This window comes from Filicampus tigris, chromosome 13 (assembly GCF_054856515.1).
Source record: "Filicampus tigris isolate MCC_2025a chromosome 13, RoL_Ftig_1.0, whole genome shotgun sequence".
Taxonomy (NCBI): Eukaryota; Metazoa; Chordata; class Actinopteri; order Syngnathiformes; family Syngnathidae; genus Filicampus; species Filicampus tigris.
Genome location: NC_141229.1, coordinates 657735 through 682464, shown reverse-complemented (window position 1 = coordinate 682464; position 24730 = coordinate 657735). Strand labels below are relative to the sequence as shown.

At 52.8% G+C, this 24730-nt stretch overlaps 2 protein-coding genes across 13 annotated transcripts; one reads left to right on the top strand and one right to left on the bottom strand.

The window, feature by feature from the left end:
* Positions 1 to 838: 838 nt before the first annotated feature.
* hikeshi (heat shock protein nuclear import factor hikeshi) lies at positions 839 to 2122 on the bottom strand. Its single transcript, XM_086049044.1, has one exon. The coding sequence runs from the start codon at positions 1802 to 1804 to the stop codon at positions 1205 to 1207; it is 600 nt and encodes a 199-aa protein (XP_085905170.1). The 5' UTR covers positions 1805 to 2122; the 3' UTR covers positions 839 to 1204.
* Positions 1044 to 23474, top strand: heatr5a (HEAT repeat containing 5a). 12 transcript variants are annotated; one of them, XM_086049037.1, is made up of 41 exons: positions 1047 to 2946; positions 3410 to 3597; positions 4413 to 4624; positions 4698 to 4806; positions 5132 to 5281; positions 5346 to 5517; positions 5743 to 5906; positions 5993 to 6242; positions 6756 to 6911; positions 7764 to 8014; positions 8099 to 8210; positions 9011 to 9163; positions 10018 to 10117; positions 10199 to 10308; positions 10396 to 10565; positions 10952 to 11109; positions 11187 to 11292; positions 12328 to 12518; positions 12583 to 12742; positions 13096 to 13285; positions 13399 to 13568; positions 14483 to 14627; positions 15149 to 15331; positions 15521 to 15781; positions 16047 to 16225; positions 16310 to 16378; positions 16685 to 16864; positions 16925 to 17147; positions 17223 to 17327; positions 17740 to 17883; positions 17978 to 18105; positions 18194 to 18341; positions 18441 to 18614; positions 19214 to 19318; positions 19399 to 19482; positions 20399 to 20578; positions 20653 to 20891; positions 20982 to 21089; positions 21167 to 21269; positions 22068 to 22221; positions 22425 to 23474. In XM_086049037.1, exons 2-41 carry the CDS (start codon positions 3472 to 3474, stop codon positions 22567 to 22569), a joined length of 6267 nt encoding a protein of 2088 aa, XP_085905163.1. In that variant the 5' UTR covers positions 1047 to 2946; positions 3410 to 3471; the 3' UTR covers positions 22570 to 23474. The 12 variants fall into 12 exon arrangements, with proteins under 12 accessions (XP_085905166.1, XP_085905162.1, XP_085905157.1 ...); XM_086049042.1 differs by having other exon boundaries at positions 1048 to 2946; positions 5746 to 5906; positions 18441 to 18608; XM_086049038.1 differs by having other exon boundaries at positions 1048 to 2946; positions 18441 to 18608.
* Positions 23475 to 24730: the final 1256 nt, after the last annotated feature.

Here is a 24730-nt window from a genome sequence, read left to right as displayed (position 1 = left end):
CCCGACTTGGAGCAAAAGTCAGCCACGGTCGACTCTTGAGTTGCGATCGGCCGGAGTCCGAGCGCGTAGCGTAGTTTAGCGTAGCTTGTCTACACCTCGACTAATTAGGAGCAATTAACGACGCACTTGGAGCGCCGATGCTGCTGAAAGGACGAGAAAGGCGAACACGACGAGGGAATAACGAAACACTTTGGATGGCGTCTACTCTTTCATTTCAAAGTGAAATAAATCATAATTAAAAAAAGATCAAGCATAATTTAGTCGACATAAAGTGGGACAAATAAGGACAGAATTTCATAATTATTCAACAACCATCCAAAATTGGGTCAAATTCACCCAAGTCGGGTCAGTCTCATTTTTTTTTACCCAGGCAGTTACGAGTGTACATGACTACTTGGCTGAATTTGACCCAAGTTTCTATGATATTTTGAATCCAACGGTTTTAATAGTGGCGGCACGGTGGACGACTGGTTAGCACGTCCGCAATTATCTTGAGGAAGGAGAGAGGCAGTTGAAGATGGCGCTCAACATCTTTGACCAATCGGAGGGACGAGAAAAATGGGAGTTGAAACATCCCAGAATTGGAGTTGGTTTGATCCAGCATTTAGTGAAAGCCAACATGGACTGAAAAAAATACTGTGCATTACTTACCCAATTTTATTTTGTCAATTGGTTGCACGAAATAAAATCATCTGACTCCAGATACATTTTAAAGCAGACTATACACCTACTTTATAGGTGGGGGTGGGGGCAGTTCTTTAAAAGACCCTGTTAAGTGAATTCAGAGACTTGCCTTCAGGGGCTTCATTTTAAAAAATGAAGTGTGAAACAGCCAAGATGAAAGCCGTCAAAATAGATTTATTTAATCTTTGCAAACAAACTACAATGAAACAAAGCCATTTCAAATGGGCCGCTGCACCAAACATTTGAACAATCTCATCATCCAGATTATAACTCTGAATTTATACATGTGGAAAGTACAACCGTCTTTCAGCTTGCTAGACTTCTTTTGGCACAATAAGTTGAACACGTTGCCCTGGCAACCACTTCAGGGTCTACTCCGCCTACCGCCCGAAGACAGCCGGGATAGGCTCCAGCACGCCCGCGACCCGGTACTGGATGGATGGAACGAGATTTCGCTAGATTGGGATGTCTCCAAGTTGTCCTTCAACGAGAGCGAGCGAGCGAAAACCGGTCCGTCTGTTCAGTTCTTCCAAAAGTTGGGATTCTGGCTCATGCGCCTCTGGAAGTTGTCGTACCACTTGAGGATGCAGCTGGACGGCACGAAGGTCTCGCTGGGGTTGGGCGTCATCTGCGCCTGCGTCACGGCGAACGATGACGCGAAGTTGTACAAACTGTCCAGCATCTTCTGCGTGAACAGTCGCAGCGTGTCCGCGGTGGACGCTGCCACCCCGGACACCGGCGTCTGCTGCGCCAGCTGCTCCAGCGGCTCCACCGACACGCCGACCTGCGCCACCGAGGGCTCGGCCAAGGCCACGCCGCCGAAGGGATGCGCCCCGCTACGGCTCTGGCCCGCCGTCAAGCCCGAGATCTTGAAGATGGCGCTCGGCTTGTCGTTGGCGATGAAGCCCAACAGCTGCCACACCGGCCCGCCGCTCGCGGGGTCCGGGAAGGAGAAGTAGACCGCGCCGCCCATGCCGTCAGGGAACGGCACGGTGCCCAACATGAACACCACCACGTGGTTCACGCTGTCGTAGTCCGGCAGGTTGAAGACAAATTTGTCCGAGGCCACCTGGGCCGCGTCGGTCTGCACCAGGCGGCCGGCCACCAAGCAGCCGAACATGGCTAGCCCGCCAGCCCTCTTCCCCGCCTTAGCTTAGCTTTAGCTGTTAGTATTAGCTGCTGCTTTAGCTGCAAACGTTAGCCAACGCACAAGTTCCCGGATGTAGCTTTAGCTGCTAGCGCTAGCCACCGCTCGAGTTGTGGATGTAGCCTAATTAGCTGCTAGCAGCTAGCTGCGGTCCCCGCCCTAGACCGTCCGCTCATCGAGTCTCACTGACCCGACTGTCAGCTCGTTTGGCTGCATCGGAACCAATAGACGACGGTAGAAAGTTCGAGAAGCTTCTCAGGTCGCGCTCGCATCTGTTCGGCTATCGATTACAATCCCTGAGCTCGAAGCGACCACATTAACAAAGGGTGATGTTAATATTTGTGATTATAAGGACATTATTTATGGGAACTAAGTCCTTATGTTGCCCTAAATGTTGTTTTCTTAAATAATTTCTATAAATTGACTGGTCAGTTGTTCAACCCAAATGGTTCACTTTTGCCATATATGCTGTTGCTGGAGTTATGGTCTTTAGAAATTCGGCAGGACTGAACTTGACTGCAATTATGATACATTTTTACATTACCTGCAAAGTATTTGCTTAAATATTAAAATGAAAGAAGGGACTTCAAGTAATTCATATACTTGTGTAATGTTTCTTTCAACAAAATGTTTTCAAGTTTGAGGTTTTATGGATGAATGAATTATGTACGCACGCGATATGATGCATGTACACAAGCAAATTTGGTAATTGACTTCATTTCTGCGGGTCCACTTTTTTAAATGACAAAATAAAGAAAATGAAATACGGTCAAAGTGACTTTTTTTTAATAAATCAGTTATGTATGTACACACTCCAAAACAAACACAAGTTACAACACCTAACATTGATTCGTAGTAGTGCTGTATTTATTCGTAGTAGTGCTGTATTATATTTTATTCTTTCATGTTTCGAGGGCTTTCCAACTTAAACTCAAAGTTTTAATTTGAAGGGGCAAAACGAATCCGGAAGTTGTAGATGCTCCAGTTCAAGCTACTTCCGCCCCTCTTTTAGCCAACGGCAACGTCAAAACAACGAGAAATAAACAGAAGTGTTCATTTCGAACGTTTGTGCACCACCTACGTGGGGATTGTATAAATTTTATTAAAACCCGCAGGTAATTTCACATCTTCGTTTCTTCTTTTCTTTTTGTTGTTTGTGTGAAAACTTTTGGTCCTTAGCTCGCCCGGTTAGCCGTTCGATGCTAACATACCCTAGTTGCGCTTGTCCGTTCGAAGAAGTTGACAAAAGTTGTCCTGTTCAGTTGTGTGTTTGTGTCCACTACCGACAGAGTTTAGAGAAGATTTAGTGACACGTTTGTGCGTCCATTTTGTTGTTAATCAGACATGAATGAGTGGAATGGAGATGTGCCCACAGTCAATCCGCTTGGCCTGAGACTTTGACGTTATTTAAATCTCATAAATGATGATGTCAAAATAGAGACGATGAATTTTTTTATGCTGCCGATGGATGGAAAACTGAATTAACTTGCAACATGAGGCGTTGAGGCCAACTCGCCGTGAAAGAAGTCCAATTGTTGACATCAAGTCGCCGTGTGTGCTGAATTGTGGGAAATGTAGGCAGGAAGGCTCTTTGTTAGGCTGCTGGCTGCTGCTCTCGGCGGAAGCGGAAGAAGAAAAGGATGGCGAGCGTCCACAGTCTCCTGCTCGATGAAGACGCATGCAGTCAGCTGAGTGAACATCAGCGAGCAGAGTTCATCTTTGATTGGCTCAGCCGCCTGAAGAAGCTCCTCCCCTCCAGCGACAGGGTGAGTGCAACTTCTTCTCGGAGCGCAAATAGGAAGTTGAACACCAGACTCACAGGCCATCCAAGTAGGGTGGTAACTTGTTCCATTACAGGAACGGTGCAAAAAAAGGGCAGGATCAGATTTCTGACACGCACGATGACACGTCAAACCGCCACAGTGTAGTGCCAACTATTGGCGAGGAGGTCTTACTCAATGTCAGAAATTCATATTTTTCGTATAGTTCTCGATTTATTGTTTCGAGACCCTGTTGAGCTGAAAATTGTCCAAATCCACAAAAGTTTCAGTGTCTCAACAGTAGATATTGTCCAATTTCTGTCGTCCTCAATGAAAGCAGACTTATTACCTTTGTGTTGAAGATCCAAATAAGACATTTGTAAACATCTGACTGATGTTATGGACCAAATCAGTAACTGATACCCCTCACCCATTATCAATTTATCATTGTGTGTTTTTCGGCTCTAAATTTTGGAGTATATTCTAATGACCTAGGTATGTTGTGTTTTGTTAGGCGTTGCTGTATAGGGCTTGTGAGTGCTCGGATGTCAGAGTTCCATTCAAATCTATTTTTCGATTAATTGTTTTGAATCGATTTTTCATTCATCGTTATATCCCTACCCTAGACCCTTCCTTTCATGCTGCCATTCAGAGGCAGAACAATTTAAGCGCCATTTACGCCTTCACGTAGCCGTAGCGGGTTCACGCATTCAGATGACGAGGTGTGTGGTAACGCCAGCACGTGTCAAAAGCAAGCATTGAGGTCCATACGAAGTGAATGTCAGCTGTTTTAGACGTTGACAAAGTCTCCCGTGACGCAGGCCGTCATCAAACAGAACCAGCGCCGCCTGGTGGAGCAACTCTCGGGCGTTCTGGTGGGCTCGCCCGGCCCGCCCGCCCGCCGGCTGCTGGCCCGCTGCCTGGCGCTGCTCTTTGGCCTGGGGGATCCCGTCCCGTCCAGCTTACTGGTGGAGAGCTGCAACGACGTCGTCCGCGTCAAGGACGACTCGCCGTCGGCGCTCCCCAACAGACTGTGAGGCGCGGCGCGGCAGAATGCGGCGCACGTCTTTCCGTCAGACGTTGTCACGTCTTTGTGTGTGCGTCAGGGCGGCCGTGGCGTGCCTCGGCGCCATTTTCGAGCAGCTGGGCCGCATGCTGGGCAGCCTCTTCAAGGACACGCTGGCCAACCTACTGAAAGCCCTCAAGCACGCCGAGGTGAGTGTACTGGCCTAATGTTGCCAGGCTTAGTAGGCCCACTTAAAAAGTGAACTGAAATTCTGAATAAATAGTTCCTTGAAGTTAACGGTTTTAAATGGGTTCATTATCGGCCGTCAGATTTTTCAAAAAGGCCAATTTTGGTATATTGGTCCCAATACCGATTCTCGGCCCGGCCCGTCCCTACTCCCAATCAACGGCGGTTGTCTGTGTTTTTTTTTTTTACGGTTTGTTTTCATGGCCAAGAGTTGAGCCGACAGACGGGGTCAGGCCGTATGTCGCCACGGTTTGTCAAATGTTGCCCTCCCAAAATGCTTGCCGCCAGTCCCAAGGCCGCTACGAGATCATGAGGTCGCTGGAGAGGATGCTGCGAGGTCTGGGCGCGGACGCCGTCTCGGGTCACCGCGACGTCTACAAGGCGGCCAGGACCTGCCTGACGGACCGCTCCATGGCGGTGCGATGCGCCGCCGCCAAGGTGAGCGCCGCGTGCCGACGTCCGGCGCGGGCGGCCTTAAAAACGCCGCCGTCCTTTCCGGCAGTGCTTGCTGGAGCTGCAGCGCGAGGCGGCGTTCCTGTGGAGCGGCGAGCTGGAGAACGCCGCCACGCTGTGCTTCCGGGCCTTCGAGGGCTCCGACCGCGACGCCCGCCTGGCCGTCGCCGAGCTGCTGGGGACTTTGATGGCGGCGGCGCTGGAGCCCAAAAAACACGGCGGTACGTCCATGAGCTCGCCATCATCCCCGATGGCCATTTTTTTGCAATATTGCAATTAGCGACATAGCGATTATCCGCTGGGCCCATTACACTGGGAGGGGGATTTGCTTTTTTGATTTTTTTCCTTTGATTCGTGTCTCAAGGCACTGCTGCATAGTGAATAGGTGGGCATTCCCAAAATAGCAACTTGGATTGGGATTTTTTTTTTGTGTTCTTTCCACCCAGCAGCCCCCAAACAGAGCGCCCGAGGCCGCAGCGCCCTGGAGGAGGTCACGGATGTGCTGTCGGTGGGCTTCGTGAGGGGCGGCGCCGGCTTCCTGCGGGCCAGCGGCGACATGCTGAAGGGGACCAGCTCTGTGAGCAGGGAGGTCCGCATCGGCGTCACGCAGGTGCGTCGCCGCGGCAACGCCCGTCCTTTTCCGCCCTTCCTCCCGGAGGTGCTCGCTGGAAAAGTCATCGTCCTCCTCCGCCGCAGGCGTGCGTGGTCTTCGTGTCGGTGATGGGCGGCGCCTGGCTGGAGGCCAACTTTGCGTCTCTCCTGCCGTTGCTGACGTCGCTGGCGTCCAACGTGAGGGCGTCGCCCACGCCGGGCGACGCCGCCGTCACCCGCCGCTGCGTCTCCTTCATCCTGAGGAGCACGCTGGGTTCGCTCCTCGGCGAGAAGGCGCAGGCCAACGCCGCCAGACACCTGTGCGCCACCGTGGCGGCGCACAAGCACGCTTTCGGTGAGGATATGGGACGCCGGCCGGCCTGGTTATCGCTCGACTTGCAAGAGGGAAAAAACGCACGTGATCAACCAAGCCAAAAAAAGCTTTGTAATGGCATAGAGATGCGCCACAGCACTAGTTTTATTTGGGGCAGGGCTTCAGCTCCTCCTCTCACTTCAACATAGTTCCTTGGCAGCCACAATTGCGCCAAAGCAACACTGTTGTATCATTTGGCCTTTCAGGATGAATCAGAAAGGGCACTAAGCAGCAAATTGGCAAGTTTCTCCACCAAATCATTGAAAATGGGTTAAAAATAAATCTAAAATCAAGTGAGCAATTTATTTTTGCTCTTCTGGGATTTTCCTTTTTTGAATTTACATTTTTCCCCCGCTACCAAACAAGCTCTGAAAAGATATTTTGGTTCCTCCCCCCATGTCACTTTCGAGGCTCCGTAAAAACAACCGTGACCAACTCAAATGTGTTGAACTGCTCAATTCAATGAATGCCAAAAGTGTGCGCTTGTGTGTGAAGACGGCGCAGCGGCCGATGGCAGCTCGGAGGCCACGGTGGGCTGTGCGGACGTCACCTCCGGTCAACACGTGTTGGTCTGCTGCCTTGTGGAGTTGGGAGCGCTCATCCAAGGCTTGGGCTCCACGGCCGCGCCCCTCTTGACTGACGGCAGCACAGGTCTGGCACGCGCGCACGCACGCTCTTAGAAAAGTCGGGTGTCATGTTTGTGCTTTGATGATGCCAGTGAGTTTTGCTGCCGAATAGAGCTGGAATGATTCACTCAAGCCTCGATTCGATTTTCAGTTCCCGATTTTCGATTGGATTTTTAAAAAAACACCTACCGTGCTTTAGTTCCCAATTTTCAATTTGAGTCTTTTTTTTTTTTTTGTATGAATGGCCACCATGCTCGTCGGCGCGCTAGTGTGCTGCGGCAGCCATCCACACACGCGATGCGCAATGATGTGTGTGTCGTTTGATTGGCACGTTCCAAATGTGCTATGCATCTGGAATGGAAAAAAATGGAAAGACATGCTTTTTGAGCACTCAAAATGAGTATATTCAAATGTTGTGTGTTGTTCCGTGTTGCCGCATAGGTCTTGTGAGCGCTGAGATGGCCGGATTCCATTCCAATAGAGTATTCGATTAATAATTGATTTTGAATCGATTTTCCATTCATTGTTGCATCCCTACTTCTGAATCCAAACGCTATTAGCTCGCTTGTTATTTAGGCAGCTTAAGGAAGCCTTATCCGTGTGATCGCCCCCTAGCGGTTGGCTGACGACCGCTTGACCGAACCTTCTTCTGCCACACAAATATGGCCACCGATCCGGTTCATTTCTTTGCGGGAGCCCAAATCATCAGCGGTACACCATATTTGTTTGCAGGCCGAGACCAAAAAAACAAAACAAAAAAAAAAAGCCGACAGCACGACGGCTTGTTTCTGAAAAGTTGCGAGGCGGCTCACTTGTATCTCAATGTCGCAGGTTTCGGACCCTTGCGGTGTACGATTGCGTTTGCGTGTGCCCGCAGGCCTCCTGGACTCGGCGACGTCGCTCCTCCTCCACCCGACGTCTTCGGTCCGCCTGGCCGCCGCCTGGTGCCTGCGTTGCGTCGCCGCGGCCATGCCGTGCCAGTGCTCGCCGCTGCTGGATCGCTGCGCCGAGCGTCTGGCGGCGCTCAAGTCTTGCCCCGAGGCCGTGTCCGGCTACGCGGCCGCCGTGGCCGCCCTGGTGGCCGCCGTGCAGCACTGCCCCCTGGGAATCCCGCACGCCAAGGGCAGGGTAGGTCGCCGCCGGGTCGAGTCGGCCACGCGGGCGCGGCGCGGCGCGGCGCTCTAAATTGCCTGCCTGCGTGTGCGTGCGTAGCTGGTGTTGGATCTGGCTGAGGACCTGCTGCGTTCGGCCTCCCAGAACAGTCGCATCTCCCTGCAAAGGACGCAGGCCGGCTGGCTGCTCGTCGCCTCCTTCTGCACTCTGGGTAGCTGGCGCACGTCACTTGGAACTGGACTTTGCATGACATTGACTTGATCTGTTGATTCTTTTATTCGATGGGCAAGTCGCGCAAAGGTCAGACAAACCGTGCGTGTGCATCGCCCAAAAGGGGCCGTCAAGGGAATTTGCCGCTCCGTACATTTGAAACGTGTTTGAAGGTGATTGCGGAGAACTTTGCAAAAGCTATTCAAATGAAGGAAGTTACTCAAACTAAAATCGGAGAGAAAAAAAACCTTTTAAAAATGAGAGCTTTTAAAGGAGAAGTCAAGAAGAGTTAAGCGGCAAAATCCGGCCACTTTCTCACTTCTGTGGACTGAAAATGACGTCGCAGTTGCTCGGGGCTCAGGTATCGACCGATCACCGCTCAGCTTCAGAAAACGGCCGAGTTGTGATTGGACCTGGTTAGGGACGAGTAGAGGGACGGACGAAAGGCTACCTCCGCCTTTGCTTTGTCCGTCCTTTTTAAACGAGCTCTCGTGCGACCGTTTGAATTGCTACGTTTGCACCTTTTTAAATTTTGTAACAACTAGTTTTTGAGCTTTTGTTTGGAACTTGCATCATTAGAGTGTTTCAGAGAACTGTGTCGTTACATTTTTTACGTTTACGCATTTTCTTTTGTTGTAGCCCAAAACAAATGAGCGTTTGTATCACCGTGATTTCAGTTATTACCAAAACGTTGGTGCCGAATATTTGTTTTCATAACGGAGACGCTGCGTCCGTTTGTTTGAAATAGTTTGGCGCCTGCAGGTACGATGATGTAAACGCGTTGCCTTTGTGCGTGTTCAGGGCCAGCCGTTGTGCTCGAGCACCTCCCGCGCCTCCTCCTCCTGTGGCGCTGCGTCTTTCCCGCCTCCCTGCGGGAGCAGGAGATGGAGCTGAGGCGAGGGGACTACTTTACGTGGAAGGTGACGCTGGAGGGCCGAGCCGGGGCGCTCGCCGGTCAGTGATTGGACGCGCTGCATGTAAACACACACACACATAACCAGGGTTATCGTGGCTTGGAATATTTCATTGGAATAACATAATATAATGGCACTTTTATTTCGTTTTGACTTTTTTTTTTTAGAGCACGTTTATTATTTGTCATTTTTGGGAAAAGGGTTTTCCGGACTATAAGCCGCACCCACTCTACTTAAAAAAAGGAAAAAGAACACGTATAAGCCGCACCTATCTATGTTGAAATATTTACAGTTTAAGTTTTTTTAACTGTAAATGTACATGTATGTACCGGAACAGATTCTTTCCTAACGGTGCCTTTTAACACGGCAGCAACTTTGCTGTTTAAAACAGCAGGTAATGGATGGGTTCGGTATATAATAAGTTGAGTCTCAGTTTTAGTCCAGTTTCAATCACACCTGTTGATTTTCGTCCCATTCAGTCAACCTCATCCAGTTTTTATTCAGTCAAGTTCTAGCCGAGCATTTTAGTGCAAGGAGACGTCATTTTGTTTCGTTGTCTTTTTGTTTTAGTCGGCAAAAAGTCCTCATTTTAGTCAGGGTAATAAGGAAAATGTAACAATGGAGTTGACTATCGGGGGGCGGCATGGCTCAGCGGAAGAGACATTGTGATCATGTCCAATTATCCTTTCGCAAGATACTCAACCCCCGGTTGCTCCTGATGCAGTGTCATCGGTAGGTGGGCGAAGTGCTTTTCAGCACCCACGGTAGAAAAGCGCTAGACGTTTTACCACTGCCTTGGTCACCATCATAACCGTGGCGCGGGCGCGCGCACACGTTGTTGTTGGCGGCACGTCGAACGAGTGCGTGCGTGCGTGCGTGCGTGTGTGAGATCAGGCATGAAGAAGCTGCTGCTTCACTGCAAGGACGTGTTGACGGATGACGTCACGGCCCACCTCCTCACGCCGGTCGCGTGCGCCGTCGGCCTCCTCCCCAAGTCGGTCCGCCTCGGCTCGTCAACCCAACCCAAAGCGAGTCGGAGCCGGAAGCAACACTGACCCTCCGCCGCTGTCTGCAGGCTTCCCGTCCTGGCGGGCTCGCACGGCTCCCGCCTGGCGGCGCGGGCGCCGCTTTACCGACTGCGAGTGTACCAGCTGCTGGCCGCGCTGCCGCCGCACGTCTACCGAGGTGGCGCCGCCGTCTTGCCGTCTCGCCGCCGCCGCCGCCGTCGTCGTCTCGCACTCGAACGTCACGGGCTCTTTGCGTGTTTGCCAGAGAGTTTGGGTTTGGTGATGAACCAGCTGCTGTCGGATCTGCTGGCCCCGGAGAACCTCAACCGGCCGTGTTTGGAGCTCACCTTCCTGCCGTCCCTCTGTCACCGCGACGACCTGCCGCTGCTCGGCCCCGCCCTCCACCAAAGCAACCGCAGATGCGTCGAGGATCAGGTGAGGCGTTTTGCAAGGAACATCCGAGAAACACGGCGCCGAAACAAACAATGGACTCTTTTCTTTCACCCGGAACAAACGCTTTGTTTGGCCCTTTTTCTGTTCTGCTCACCGTGTGATACGGACGTCACCCGATTATCGGCCGGGCCGATTATCGGTGCCGTTATTCAGTATTTGGACCGATATCGGTAACTGCCTTTCTTTTGTTTGTTTTTTTTTAAAATCTGATGGCCGATAATAAATCAATTGAGGGAGTCGCACCTCCACTTCTCTGCTGTGGGCTCAGCGTTTAGCACCGGGACACTCGGTAGAATACTCGAGACGCAAAACCTTTGACGCCCGCCAAACTTTGCAGCGTTTTATGTTGACGCCATGACGTGCCGCAGATTTACGCCACGGAAGGATCCCTGGACGACGACCCGTTGGCTCTCTGCGAGCGAGGCGACGAGGCTCCCGCCCCTCTCCCTCCCGCCGCCGCCGCCCTGACCGCCGCCGCCTGTCGCCTCTTCGGACTCGTCTTCCCGCACATCATCTCCGCCCAGAGGTTTGTTTGTCTGCCTCACGTCCTCGTCCAACGTAACACGGATCCCTTTTGGGTGTGATGCATCACGTGCGCGCCAGGGTGAAGATTCTGGAACAGTTTGCGGAGACGCTGAAGCAGCTCAAGAGTCAACGACGGCACGTGGTCCAGACGCAAGTCTGCGCTGCCCTCTGTAGTCTGCTCAAGGTACTACACCGTTTTCCGAGTCCATACGCTTGAGATACGAGCTGAAGTTTAGGCTCAAAATGAACATCAAACAACGGCACTGGTGTATTTTAAAAACAAAACGTGTGGCTTTCTTTGCCTTCGGTAAGTCCATTTAGCTTAATGCTAACAAACAAGGCAAAATCCCCTAGGCAGGCGAACAAATAGCATCAGTGTTCTAACTTACAACCCTTTAAGTAATGGATTTTTCAACACAAAAGGAGGAGCAACACTTTGTACAAAAAATATTACCAATACTGACGGGACTATATTCTTTATCCTCTGCAAGAAAATGACAAATGTTACTGCGACTGACGGAGGAGCGTACTACTGTATGTTAACATCATCTTGCCCACTTGCGGCCACGCATGTGCAGCAGAAGGTGCAGCGCAATGTCCACCGAATTCAAGCAAAAAATCAGGGAGGGACGACTTATCGGCCGGGCCGATAGTTGCCGTTTTGACGAATATCGGCATCGGCCTTTTTTTAAAATCTGACGACCGATAAGAAATCAATTTAAAAATCAAAACGAAAATATGTGAACGTTTTTAGTGTCGCAAACCAAATGGAGCAATTGTTTCCGTTTTCATTGAACTTTTCAAGACATGCTGACATGCTGTGCTCCCTGAACTTTTGGCTAGAATTTGATAACAAAGATGTACAGTGTATTATAATAATAATGATATTGTCAACAATTTGCTGTAATATTTTTTTTTAAATCATCATTATGCAAACCGGACAAATTGCTCAATAAATACATCCTTTAAGACGTTTCATCAAAGTTAAGTTTAGTTGAGTTGTATTCATTTTTTTACATTTTGATACCAATATTTTCCTTTTTACTGAAAATAAAACATCCTTGACTACTAATAATCTGTATCGGTATCGGCCCTGAAAAAAAACATAGCGGTTTTTCTCCACAAGAAATGTGGCAAAACCAGTTGAATTCTTTACATGTCCTTTATTTGCGCTATTACTGCATTCTCTTGATTGTTTTTTTTGTTGTTTTTTTTCGAGGACCCAAGCACCATCCAGGGTTGTTTGTGCTCAGAGGACGCCCGTGTCCCGGCGATGTCTCTCCTGCTGGGGGCGCTGGACAGCCGCCGCGCCGCCCTGCGCTGCGCAGCGGCCGAGGGGCTGGCGCGGCTCGCGCAGGCGGTCGGGGACGCCGGCTTCACCGTCTCCGTCTCGCTGCTCTGCTTGGACAGGTAGGAGCCGCTTGCGCGCCATTCCGCCCTCAGTAAGCTCACGGCGTGGGCGCGGCGCCTCCAGGTTGAAGGGCGCTCGGGACGCGGCGTCACGCGGCGGCTGCGCTCTGGCCCTGGGGGCCGTGCACCGCTACGTGGGAGGCGTGGGCTCGCCTCAGCATCTGTCTGCGTGTCTGGGAGTCATCTTCACGCTGAGTCAGGACGCCACCTCACCTGAGGTTCAGGTGGGCACACGCCTACTTGCCGACGATATAGTTGTCTTGACTTCCACTTTAATACAAGAACATTTCGATTTTAAACGCAGGGCTTCCTTGACTGTTTTTTAGGATTCCTTGCGGTCTTGCACGTTTGATTTGAGATGTTTCATTTTCAATTGTTCGAAAGTGTTTGTAAAAACGTTTTCTCATGAGTGTCCTTGCAGTCATTTTTTGAATGATTCAAACTCAAAGTTGTCAGCTGTTATTCGACCGCTTGACGTTTTTGCCCCGCTATCGTCGAGGTACTTTCACGCAGGTACGGCGCCCGAGTGGGTCACGTCGACACCTGTGCTTTTTTGTTTGTTTGTATTTGCGGTCAGACGTGGTCCCTGCACGGTCTGTCCCTGCTGGTGGACCTGTCGCGCGGTCTGTACCGCGCCCACGCCGAGCCCTCGGTCGCCATGGTGCTGCGCCTGTTGCTCTTGGCCGCGCCCACCCACCCCGAGGTGCAGGGCAGCCTGGGCCGCTGCCTGCACGCCCTCCTGGCCTGCCTGGGCCCAGACCTGCAAGGTAGGACAGCCGGCCCGGCCGGCCGGCCGCCCGCCCGCTCCGTCGTCCGCCGGCCCGCCCGCCCGCCGCAGCCAGCTAGCTGTCCACGTTGCGTTGCGTCTGCTGTCGCTCAGGCGAGGGCTCCCGTGCGGCGGCGCTGCGCTCCACCTGTCTGCTGGCCTGCGGCGCCATGCGGGCCACGCCCCACTGTCTGGTTCAGACCAACGCCATTTCCTGCCTGCAGCAGCTGCACATGTTCTGCCCGCAGCACGTCCACATGGCCAGCCTCGTGCCTGCACTCTGTGTAAACGCTTCCTTTGTCTTTTTTGCTCTTGGGTTCTGGACGCTTTCTTTGTGGGCCTAATCCCAACGAGACACGTTTTGCAAATTTCATGTTGCTCGGCTACGTCGGGGGAGGGATGTTCATTTGAGAGGAAGACGGCCGTTCGGGCTGCTCCATTATGACAAAAATATGAATCGGGATTATTTCGGTGGTAATTGACATCACGATTATTCAAGCGATCATTTACTTTTGGGTACAAAACGAGAAATTATTTCAACTAGGGCTGTCAAAGTCAAAGCGTTCACAATGGAGATGAATTTCAATTTTTGAAGGGATTAAAAAAAAAAAAGAACTCCATTAACTGTGTTTTACTGACTTCCCGTGGCAGCTGACCTCGGCTCACTTTGCAGCCCAACGAGGAGCAGAGTCACCGTCGCAAAGACGGACGGACTTTGCCGTAGTTTTGACTTGACAAAGTTGCTTGACGGCTCAGTGGACAAATCCAAAATGATTAGTGCACTTTGCAAAGCCAAACTCAAGCGCCGTATTAGTTGTACATCTTTTAGTGCGACTGTTGTATATTACAGGCAAAGAATCATATTCAAGGATGAGACAAAAGCTACTAGAACAGTCTCAAAACACACTTTTATTTTTCCCCAAGATTTTACTCAGGTAAATATCAGTTCCAAGCTTCGTAAAAAAATTGCAGCTGAAAAATCCTGCTCAATTAGGGAAGCTTTACCGATGAATTACTTTAAAAAATTCGAATCGCTTGACAGCACTAGTTTCAGCGTAAAAAATATAAAGAAGTCAGTTCCTTTTGGACCAAACAAAATTGATGAAATGATCAAACGAAAACGTCCAAAGGGTGCAAATGTATCGTTCTCGTGTGTCGAAAAAGTAACCCCGACCAACCTGCCGTGTGCGCGCACCAGGCCAACCTGTGCGGCCCGCACCTGTGCCTGCGTCGGGCGGCAGTGGCGTGCCTGAGGCAGCTGGTCCAGCGGGAGGCGCTGGAGGTGTGCCGGCTCGCCGCGACGCAGCTCAAGGAAACGCGGAGACGCCACCACACGCAACTGGGTCAGAACACACGCGCACGCGTCACCTTATTCCCTTCTGCTATTTAGTTTATAACACACACACACATTCATATATACAATATATATATCATTAGGGCTGTCAAAGTTAAAGCGTTGACTGAGATTTTATAACACAGAAAAACATGAAATGAATGAAAATGAACTCAGTTAACTCTGTTTTATTGACTGTGGCGGCTGACCTCGGCTCACTTTGCAGCCAAGCTTTGAGGAGAGTCACTGTCGCAAAGACGGACTTTGCCGTCGTTTGACTCGAAAAAGTTGCTCGACGGCTCGCTGGGAGAAATCCACAATAATTTGCACACTTTGCAAACTCAAAGACTGCCTTGGTTGTACGTCTTTAGCATATCATTCACGAGTTTGTTTCGTGCCCAAGGATCAAAGGAGGCTATTAGAACAGTCTTTGAGTCGAAATATACTTGTATTTTTCTTACACATTAATTCCGCCATTTCACTCAAGTAAATTGAAATACTTGTAGAAGTGACATTTGACCTGTGGTGCAGACATCACCATCAAGGAGGCGGGCCTGGAGGCGGCGCTCTTCTCCCTGCTGGACCAGGAGCGGGAGCCGGCGCTGCGGCGGGACATCCAGGAGACCTTGATCCACATGATGGCGTCCGGCGTCGCCGCCGGCATGCTGGGACGCTGGCTCAAGCTCTGCAAGGACGTCCTGGCTGCCTCCCCCGGTGAATTGCGCGGCACTAGCATGCACATTGACACATTTGGATCAGTGCGGTTAGGCTCCCAAAATGGCTTGACTGTCCACACCCACAACAGTAACAACTCCCACGGGAAAAGGAGAGAAAACGTACGCAAAAGAAAATGTGGTCAATGCGAGCTTGGTGGAGCTTTCCTGTTTGTTGGGCTCGTGGCAGATGGGAGCGCCGGCGCGGAGGTGGCCCAAGAGGACGGGGAGGAGGAGGAGGAGGAGGAGGCGGAGCCCGGCGCCGACGCCGACGACTCGTCGGCCTTCCGGGCGGGGGCGCGGTCGGCGGGCCCGTTTGCGGCGCTGCGCCGCTCCACGCGCCGCTTCGCCGTGGAGTGCGTGTGTCGCATGGTGGCGCAGTGCCAGAGGGGCGACCCCGCCCACTTTGACCTGGCCTTGGCGCAGGAGAGACGCCGGCACGACGCCACCGGTGAGAACGCCGTGGAAGACTTGTGTCTTTTGATGGTGAAAAAAACTTGTCAAAAATGTCAACTCAGGAATCTCCCACTTTCCAAATCAATCTCCTGAATTGAAACTCTTTTGAAACGACCGTGTTTCAATATTTCCAGTTGAAAGTCCAAAATTCAAAGAAAGCCCAAACTCCTCCATTCAAATTCCGTCCCCTCCATTCAAAAGGAATGGCACCAATCGACCGGGCCCGTTTGCCGGCTGACGTTGTCCTTTTGCGGGCTCAGACTGGCTGGTGCTGCACCTGGGCGACCTGGTGGGCGTGGCCTTCATGGCGGCCACCGACCCCGGCGAGCGTCTGCGTCTGGCCGGCCTGCGCGCGCTGCTCGTCGTCATCGCGCCCTTCAAGGACGCGGGCGAGCCCGACTTCCCCGGCCACGCCCTCCTCGAGCAGTACCGGGCCAACGTAATGTCGCGGGGCGGGGCGGGGCGGGGAGGGGGCGGGGCCACCACCACCTGGCTGTCCCAGTCAGCCCGAGTGTCTTTGCAGGTCGCAGCCGCTCTCAGACCGGCCTTCGCCGCCGACGCGCCTCCCAGTGTCACCGCCGAGGCCTGTCAGGTCGCCGACGCCGCGCTCCCTTCTCCTCTTCCTCATTTCTCTTCCTTTTACTCCTCTTTCTCGCTCCTTCTCCTCTCGCTCATTGTTTCTCACCCGTCCTCCGCTTCCCCAATTCGTCTCCTCCTTTTTCATCCTCCTCCTCTTCCTTTTACTCCTCTGCCTCCTTCCTCCTCCCCGTTTGACAGCCATCCTCGGCTTTCTCCCCTCGCTCACTCTTGGCGCTCCCCTTCTGCTCTTGCGCCGCCCCTTCCTCGGCTTCCTCTGCTCATTCTCGCCCCACCTCCCCACTCCCGGTCTTGCGCGCAGGTGTGCGGCGCGTGGATCTCCAGCGGGGCGCTGAGCGAGCCGCGCGACGTGCGGCGCGTGCACCGGCTGCTGGCGTCCCCGCTGGCCAAGGTCCAGGCGGGAAGCCCGGCCCGCGCGCGGCTCTACAACGAGGCCGCGGTCGCCATGGAAACCCTGGCGCTCCTCAAGGCCTGGGCGCAGGTGAGCCGGCCGAGGCGGCCGGCCCTTCGGCCGGGCCCGGTCTAACCGCGCTCCTCTCAGGTTTACGCGGCGGCCGTCCGCGGGAGCCGAGCCGAGGCGGGCCCCGAGGGCGCCTCCCGGTCGGGAGGGGCGGACCCCGAGGGCCCCTCCCGGTCGGGAGGGGCGGGCCTCCTGGCCCTGCTCCAGTCGGATCTGCCCAAGTTGAGCCGCCTGTGGCTGGCGGCGCTGCAGGACTACAGCGCGCTGACGCTGGCCCGGGACGACTCGCCGGCACCTGCGGCAGGTTTGGCGCTCGAGGGCGGAGGAGCAGGAGGCCCCGGGTGCTCACGTTTGACGCCTTCTCCTCCGCTTGCCCCAGGAGGGTCCTTCTACACTGCGGAGACGGCCAAGCGGGCCACCGTTCACTACGCCTGCGCCTGGCCCTCCATACTGCACGCCACCGCGCTCTGGCTGCGCGGCACAGGTCCTTCTCCTCCGCCGGCCTCCTCATCGCTCCTCTTCCTCGTCTTCCTTCCTTCCTCCCTCCCTCCCTCCCACACTTCTTCGCTCCTCACTCCGAGCTCCTCCTTGTCCCACTTCCTCCCTCCTGCGCCTCCTCCACTCCTGCCTCTTCCTTCCTCCTTCGCATCACTCCTCCCCTTTATTCTCCTTTCGCCTCCCTCCCCCTCTTTCCCCCCTTTCGTCTTGCTCCTCCCCCTTCCCTTGTTCCGCTCCTCCTCAAGACTCCTCTCTTCCCCTTGGCCTTGGCCTCCTTCCAGCCTCCCACCTCCTCCTCCTCACCCCTCACCCCTCGTCATCCCCGCGCCTCTTCCTTCTCCTCTCTCCTCCCATGAACGTCCGCGTGTGCGCGCCGGCCACGCTTTGCGCATCCTCAGGCTTCGTGACATGCGACGACGTCCCCGCCAGCCTGTCCCGCCCGGTCACGCCCACCTCCATGGGGCGCAGCGGCTCGCCCGACGCCGCCGCCGCCGCCAAGAGTCCGGAGGAGGTCAACACGGAGCGCTTGCACCTCATCCTGGGTAAGAGCGGCAGGACTGACCTGCTGGCCGCGCTGCCCGCGCTGGCCGCGCACTCACCCGCCCACCCCGCCATGCGCGCGTGTGTTTGCGGCAGGCCTCAGCGTGCATTTCCTGTGCTCGGCTCACTCGGAGGAGCAGATGGAAAACATCACTTGCTGTCTGCAAGCGCTGCAGGCGCTGCTGGACGTCCCCTGGGCCCGAGCCAAGGTCGCAAGCGACCAGGTCAGCCCGTCGCGATTGCGCCGCGCCGCGCCGCGCGCCTGCCGGCCGACCGACCGACCGACCGTTTGGCGTGCGTGCGCCCGTCTAGCCGCTGAGCGTGGAGCTGCTGAGCGTGCTCCGCAGGCTGGCGGTCACCCGAGAGTCGGCCTGCGTCCAGGCGGCCACGCTGGACTTGCTGGGCCAGATCGTGACGGCGACGCAGGAGCGCGTCCGGGAGAAGCGGCGCAGCGCCGAAGGTGGGGCCCGCCTCGGCCGCTCGTGCGTGGCGGAATAAAAAAAAATACATTTTAAAAAAAGGCCCCTCTGCTCTGACCCCACCCTCCTCGGCCCCCCAGCCGACGACGGCGCGTCGGAGAAGGAGACCTTGCCGGAGTTCGGCGAGGGCCGGGACACGGGCGGCCTGGTGCCGGGGCGCTCGCTGGTGTTGGGGGCGCTGGAGATCTGCCTCGGCGTGCTGCTCAGGAAGATGCCCGCCCTCAGCCCCAAACTGGCCGGCGGCGCCTGTGCGTGTGCGCTTTCTTGTCCTTGTTGTATCTAAAGCGTGTGTGTGTTTTGCTTGGTCCTGCTCTTTGTAATCTAGTGTGTGTGTGTGTGTTTGTGTTGTCTGCGTGTGTGTTTTTGTTCATCTGTGTATGTTATGTACGTTATGTCATGCGTGCGTTAGGGCTGTGCCATTTATTGAAATTCAATTACACTCCACCAGTGGCATCATTGTAAAAAAAAAAACCATCATACGTATTGTTTCTTATCCAATGCACTGGGTTTGTTTACACAAGAGAATCTTCTACATTTTGTTTTTATTCCAGACTAACTAATTTTATAAATTCAGTTGGATCCAAGAGGAACCAGCTCGACTTGAGATTGTTAACGTTTAAACATTTTTCTTGTTTTGTCCCCAAAAAGAAATGATTGTTTGAATAATCGTGATTTCAACGATTAGCAAAATAATCACATTTTTCCCATAATCGAGCAGCCCTAGCTTGCGTCTGTGTTCCCGTCCACGTTTGTGTGCCATTTGTGCTTTTGTGCGTGTTTTCTTGTTCCGTCGCTATGTTTGCGCGCACGTGTACGCGTTTTTGGTTTACGTGCGCGTTTTGCGCGCCCGCAGGTCCCGGCGGCGCCGCGCGGCGGCGTCTGAGCGACAGCGACTGTCACCTGGTGTCGTCGGCCTTGCGCGTCCTCTCGCAGCTGCCGTCCGTCTGCTCGCCCGAAGGTGACAAACGCACGCGCGCTCGCGCCGATGGAACGCTCGCCATGCGTACGATGCCGTTTGAGTTGCCGCTTGTCGCGCAGGAAGCGTGTCCGTCCTGCCCACCATCCTCTACCTGCTGCTGGGGGTGCTCAGGGAGATGGTCGCGCAACCCAGCGAGCACCACGGTAGCGCACCCGCTACACGCGCATGCACTGCCTCCATGTAGACAAAGACAATTTGAGACACACGTGCTAGTAGTACGCACACCTACCTGTGCGGTCAATTTGGGAGAGTAGGTTTGACTCCAAAAAGACGAGTCAAATGCACACAATCAGATTCAGAGTTAATTTTACACGGAAAAACATTTGGAGACTTATTGACGTGGAAAAAAAACAAAACGAGTTGTTTTCGCTCAGAAATTCCAGGTCAGTTTTACAAGGAGACTTTTTGAGTCTGTTTTGCTTGCACTGTGTGAGTTTATTTGATTTTTTTTTTAAGTCACACAAACTATTGGGGCGGGAGGGGGAGGCGGGGGCCGCGCGGGTGTCACAGCAGTAACCGGCGAGCTCACAGTAGGTGTGACAAGGCTCATGCGGTCCATTGGCCGTTTCCTAACCTGAAGCGCGTCGCTACCTTCCTCAAGCCTTGTGTCACTTCTTGGAATCGAGTGCTACCGTGCGAGACTCCAAAACCCGCCTTGTCAAATTGACGTCAAATTTCTCAAGTGTCGTTTTTTTCCCCAAGTAAATAACTCTCCAAATGTGTTCCTGTGTGACATTGACTCTGAATAAGATTCTTTTCCAACCCTCTTTTGACTGGGGCCAAAGCGTCTTTTTCGGAGTCAAATGTACTCGACTGCATTTACTGTTGTACGCACACGCATATATATGGCCACACACACACACACACACACACACGTGCTGCAAACTAACACACAAGCACAAGCTAACTGGGAAGGCAACACATGCACACAAAGACATGGGTGACACACACACACTGGGGACCTGCTAACATGCATCTACAGGTGAACAAAAACACACTGATGACACACGCAAAATTGACTGGCAAGAGTAACACGTGGAGTGTGTGTGCGCTTTGCAGAGAAGTGTGAACTCCCCGCGCGTCCCCTCCCGGAGGCTCTGGAGGCGGGCGTCGGGGCGGCGCTGCTGGCCCTCAAGACGGTGTTGGCGTCATCGCCGAGTCGCCAGGAGAAAAGCGCCGCCGCCTGGACGAGCATCCTGCGCTCGGCTCTCGGCACGCTGCTGGACATGTGGGACGCAGGTGCCCGCGCGCGTCCGTCCCACCCGCGCGTGCGCGACGGCGGCGGCGGCTGATTTTGCACGCGTGGCACTCAGGGTGGCGCGCGGCGGACGAGGCCACCCTCCTGACGGCGCTGACGCTCTTCCTGCTGGACGCCGGGCCGGACGTGTGCGCCGCGGCGCCGGCTCTGCGCGCCCTCACCCTGCAGCGCTTTGACGCCGCCATGGACCGCGAGGACCCCAACGTCAGGGCAACCCTCATTGAGCGCTTACAAAACCCGTGGAAGCCCGACTCTTATGAACATACTATATTTTACTGCCTTACTCTCATAAACGTGATTTTTTTTTTTAATGCCTCATTTTTACGAGGTTAAAGTCTTTCCCTCAGAAGCGCCGACTTTTGTTTGTTTGTTTTTTTTGTCCAGGTGTCCTGTCGATGTTTCCAGCTGCTGTCGTCGCTCTTCAGGGCGCCGCCGGAAGTTTCCGTGCCGCTTATCCGCACGCTGGCGCCGCCGCTGCTCAGATTCCTTCAGGTACGCCTGCGGGCGGGGTTGCCGGCCCCGAGGATTTTTGGTCTTCAAGCCGGAACGTGCGCTCTCTCGCTCGACAGAAGGCCGGGCGGCGCCGGCCTCAAAGTCCGGAGGAGCTGCGGGCGATCCTGGCGGGCGTGGCCGCGTTCGAGGCTCTGGTGCAGGCGGCCGAGGCGGCCCGGCGTAAGTTTGCGGCGCCGGAGGGCAAACGAGAATGGCGATGACTTGTCTCCGCTTCAATTTCAATTCATTTGTCACCGCCTGGCGGCACCCGAGTAGTGTTCCAAAAGGATTTGTCATTGAACCGATGATTCGACTTCATCAAAATCCTTTGATAGTGCGCGCGAGTATTGTTTTTGTCCCAGAGTCGACTGTTTAGTCCAGTTAAAAAATACAATGCGTAGTGATTCGGCGCCATTGAATGAGCCGTTTCAGTCAACTACTGTGGATAGTCCACTCAACAAAGCTCCCTGTACACCGCCGCGAAGACTGCCTTGGATTCATCCGGGCTCTGGCATGAACGGCAATATGGCCGTCAGCGTCTCGGGCCGCCACGTAGCCTCCAAATGCGAGCTAGCCTCGACATGGCTTAGTTAAAACACATTTCAGTGTGCGCAATATATCAGGGAAGTAACCATTCAAGCCCCAATTCCATTCGATTTTCACGTCCCGGTTTATGATTCCATTGTCTTCTGTTAAAATGGCTCCCACGCTTGTCTGCGTGCGCGAGTGCGGCGCTGCAGCCATCCACAAAGGCAATCGGTCGGCAGTGACGCTTGGCGCAAGCGCGTCGTTTGGTCCGCACATTCCGTCTCTGCTATGTGGTCCGCAATAATTCAAATTCCCCATGTACGTATGAGTGAATGATGCTTTGTTTTTGCTGACGTGCTTGGAGGCCACTGTGTCGGTCCTCTCTTGTACGAAACCCGATGTGGAGTGGAATCCAATTGTTTCCAAAGATGGCCTTTGTTGTGCCGCCAGGTGCTCCGCTGGTTGCCATCTTGTTGCCTCTGCTCATCTCCTTCCTGTTGGACGAGAACGCGCTGAGCTCGGCCCCCGCGCCGTCTCGCTCGCTCCACCAGGCGGCGCTCAAGGACCTCATGCGTTTGGGACCCCAACACTCGGCCGTTTTCAGGTGGCCTGGCGCCTTCCCATACAGTCGCAGAAATCGCTCAGATCTCATTCGCGTTCTTCGCAACGTTCGTTATTTTGAAGTTGTGGCCGAATCTCGGGACCAAACGCGACAACGCGCACCGCGCTTTCGTCGCTGCTCCCTGTCCGAGGCCGCTGTGTTAGCACAAAGCAAAAGGCCAAACTCTCCTTTGTTTCCCGCGTCAGGTCTCTGGTGTCGACGTCTCCTCGCCTCAAGTCCCGCCTGGAAGCCGCCCTCAAGGGAAGCCGGGACAGCGCTAAAGCTAGCGCGGACGCTCGTGGCGCGGCCAAGTCGGCGCCCAGCATCACGCTCAAAACCAACTTCCTGTGAGGCGGGTCGGGCCGGGCCGGGCCCCCTCCCGTCTTGCCTTGTGCAAGACGCTTTGACACGCTCGGAAACTCGCCAACTCCAAGCTGGAGATGTGGCGACAGATGGGGCGAGGCCACCACCGGTTACACGTGTACATTTAGGGCTCTCCAACTCATTAGCGCCCCTGGAAGGATAGAAGAAAAAAACTAGCCGCGGCCTCGGCTTTGCCAATCCACACAATATTGGGTGGACGTGTCTATCGTGATAGGACGCATGGAAAATGTCGCAAGGATCCGTGCTGCGCTCAAATCATTTTTGGTCCAATTCCAGTGCTCGTACTTTGACAAAGTCCTACTAGGGCATTTGCCCAAACGAGACCCAGTCTCGGAAGCGAGCGTACGAGAAAGGTGGCCGAGGCTCGGTTAATGCCCGAGCTTGTCTACCTGCGCCGTGACGTGGGCGGAGCATGATGGCAAAGTTTGATTACCCCGTGAAGGACTGGCCATGAAGACGCGCACGCTTCAGAAAACTGTCCATTTGTATTCTTTGAAGTGTTTTTCCCATGAGCGTGTTAAATCTGCGGACAGCACACAGTTTGTCCGTTGGGACTTTTACAACACAACTAGTGGACTTGCAAAACATGTACTGCAACATTAAGCAACAAGTGGCCGATGGCCGTCGTACGGCGGCCCGCAAGGAGCATTTCGCCCTCGGCACTTTTCGACACAAATGAAAAATCATCACCATAAGTTGAGATCTCTGTTATTGTGTGTGGTCTTTGTCTTCTGAAAAGTTTTCCATCATATGCGTACTGGACATCCTTGTGTACAAAATGTAAACTTGACCTTTCAATCAATTACTTCAAGAAACAGCTATTTTTTTGCACCGGGCTGAAATAAAGTGGGAAGATAAAACAACCGAGGAAATATTTGACTCTGGGAGTTTGGTGTCTGATCACTTTGACAACTTTCCAGACGTCACCGTCTGGTGAAAACGGAATTTACGCGCCGTCGATGAAACTTCTCGCTTGGTAAAGCTGTCGTTTCACAATATGCCTTCCTTTTTGCAAATCCGCGTCCTTCATTTGAAGGTGGAGTCAAATTTTAGCAAGCATATTGGTATTTTTTTATCGATAGGACGGTTAAGTATTCTTTAGATAATATACAATGAGGTTAATGATAACTACTGTATTTTATGATCAATTATGACTCTAACTAGGGACGTTCCATACCGCTTTTTTTACAGACTGATAACAATATGAGTATTCACTTTGATTAGTCACCGAGTACCGAAACCGCGGGTACCTTTTGATACTGTGTGTAGAATGTAATTTAACACATTGACACAAAATTGTGCACAAAGGCCTTTCTTTCTGGAGCAGATGAGGATTCTCTGATGTGTCAAACTGCCGTAATATAGTGCTAGCTACCTACTGCTGAGGAGGGCTTACTTGATGTCGGATTTTGTTAGCTTGAAGTATCCGTGGCTGGTATCGTCAGCCTCCACAAGTGCCAGTACCTTAAATTAGGCTGGTATTGGCACCGATAACGCTACCTGGTTAACGGTACTCGCCCATTCCGAACCTCAACATGACGCCGGACAAACTATTTTTGTTACACTATAGAGAATTGAAAGGTGAAAACTTACTGGAAAGAAGATATTTTCCTCCCTTTCTGGGATTATTTTGTAACTGATAAATGTACAGACCTCTGTCATTACACTTTACATAGCTTGCACATTATTAAAGTAAAAAATAGATTACAATGAATGACATTTATATGACTAAAAAACACAAAAGAAACCCCAAGACGACAGATAAAAAATGTTTTCTATTATATATAAAAAAAAAAAAAAGACAACTGTCAGACCTTTTTGTTCAATATTTCTAAATGGATCTCAATTACTACATTTCTGATTTGTTATTAAGAGACCTGAAATAATTATAAACTTTAATCAAAAATGATTTTAACGACGTGATTGATTTTAGAAATGTACATTTGTGGATGTGATACTTTACCCAACAAAATATACATGCTAATAATAATGAAGTAACGCCTCTTGGAAGTAAGATGCGTTTTTAATGATTATCAATCCAAACCAGTTCATTCCCACCCCCAAATTAGAAAACGTAATGCTAAATGTTTACACAATGTCACGCAAATACCAATAGTTGGCATTTGAA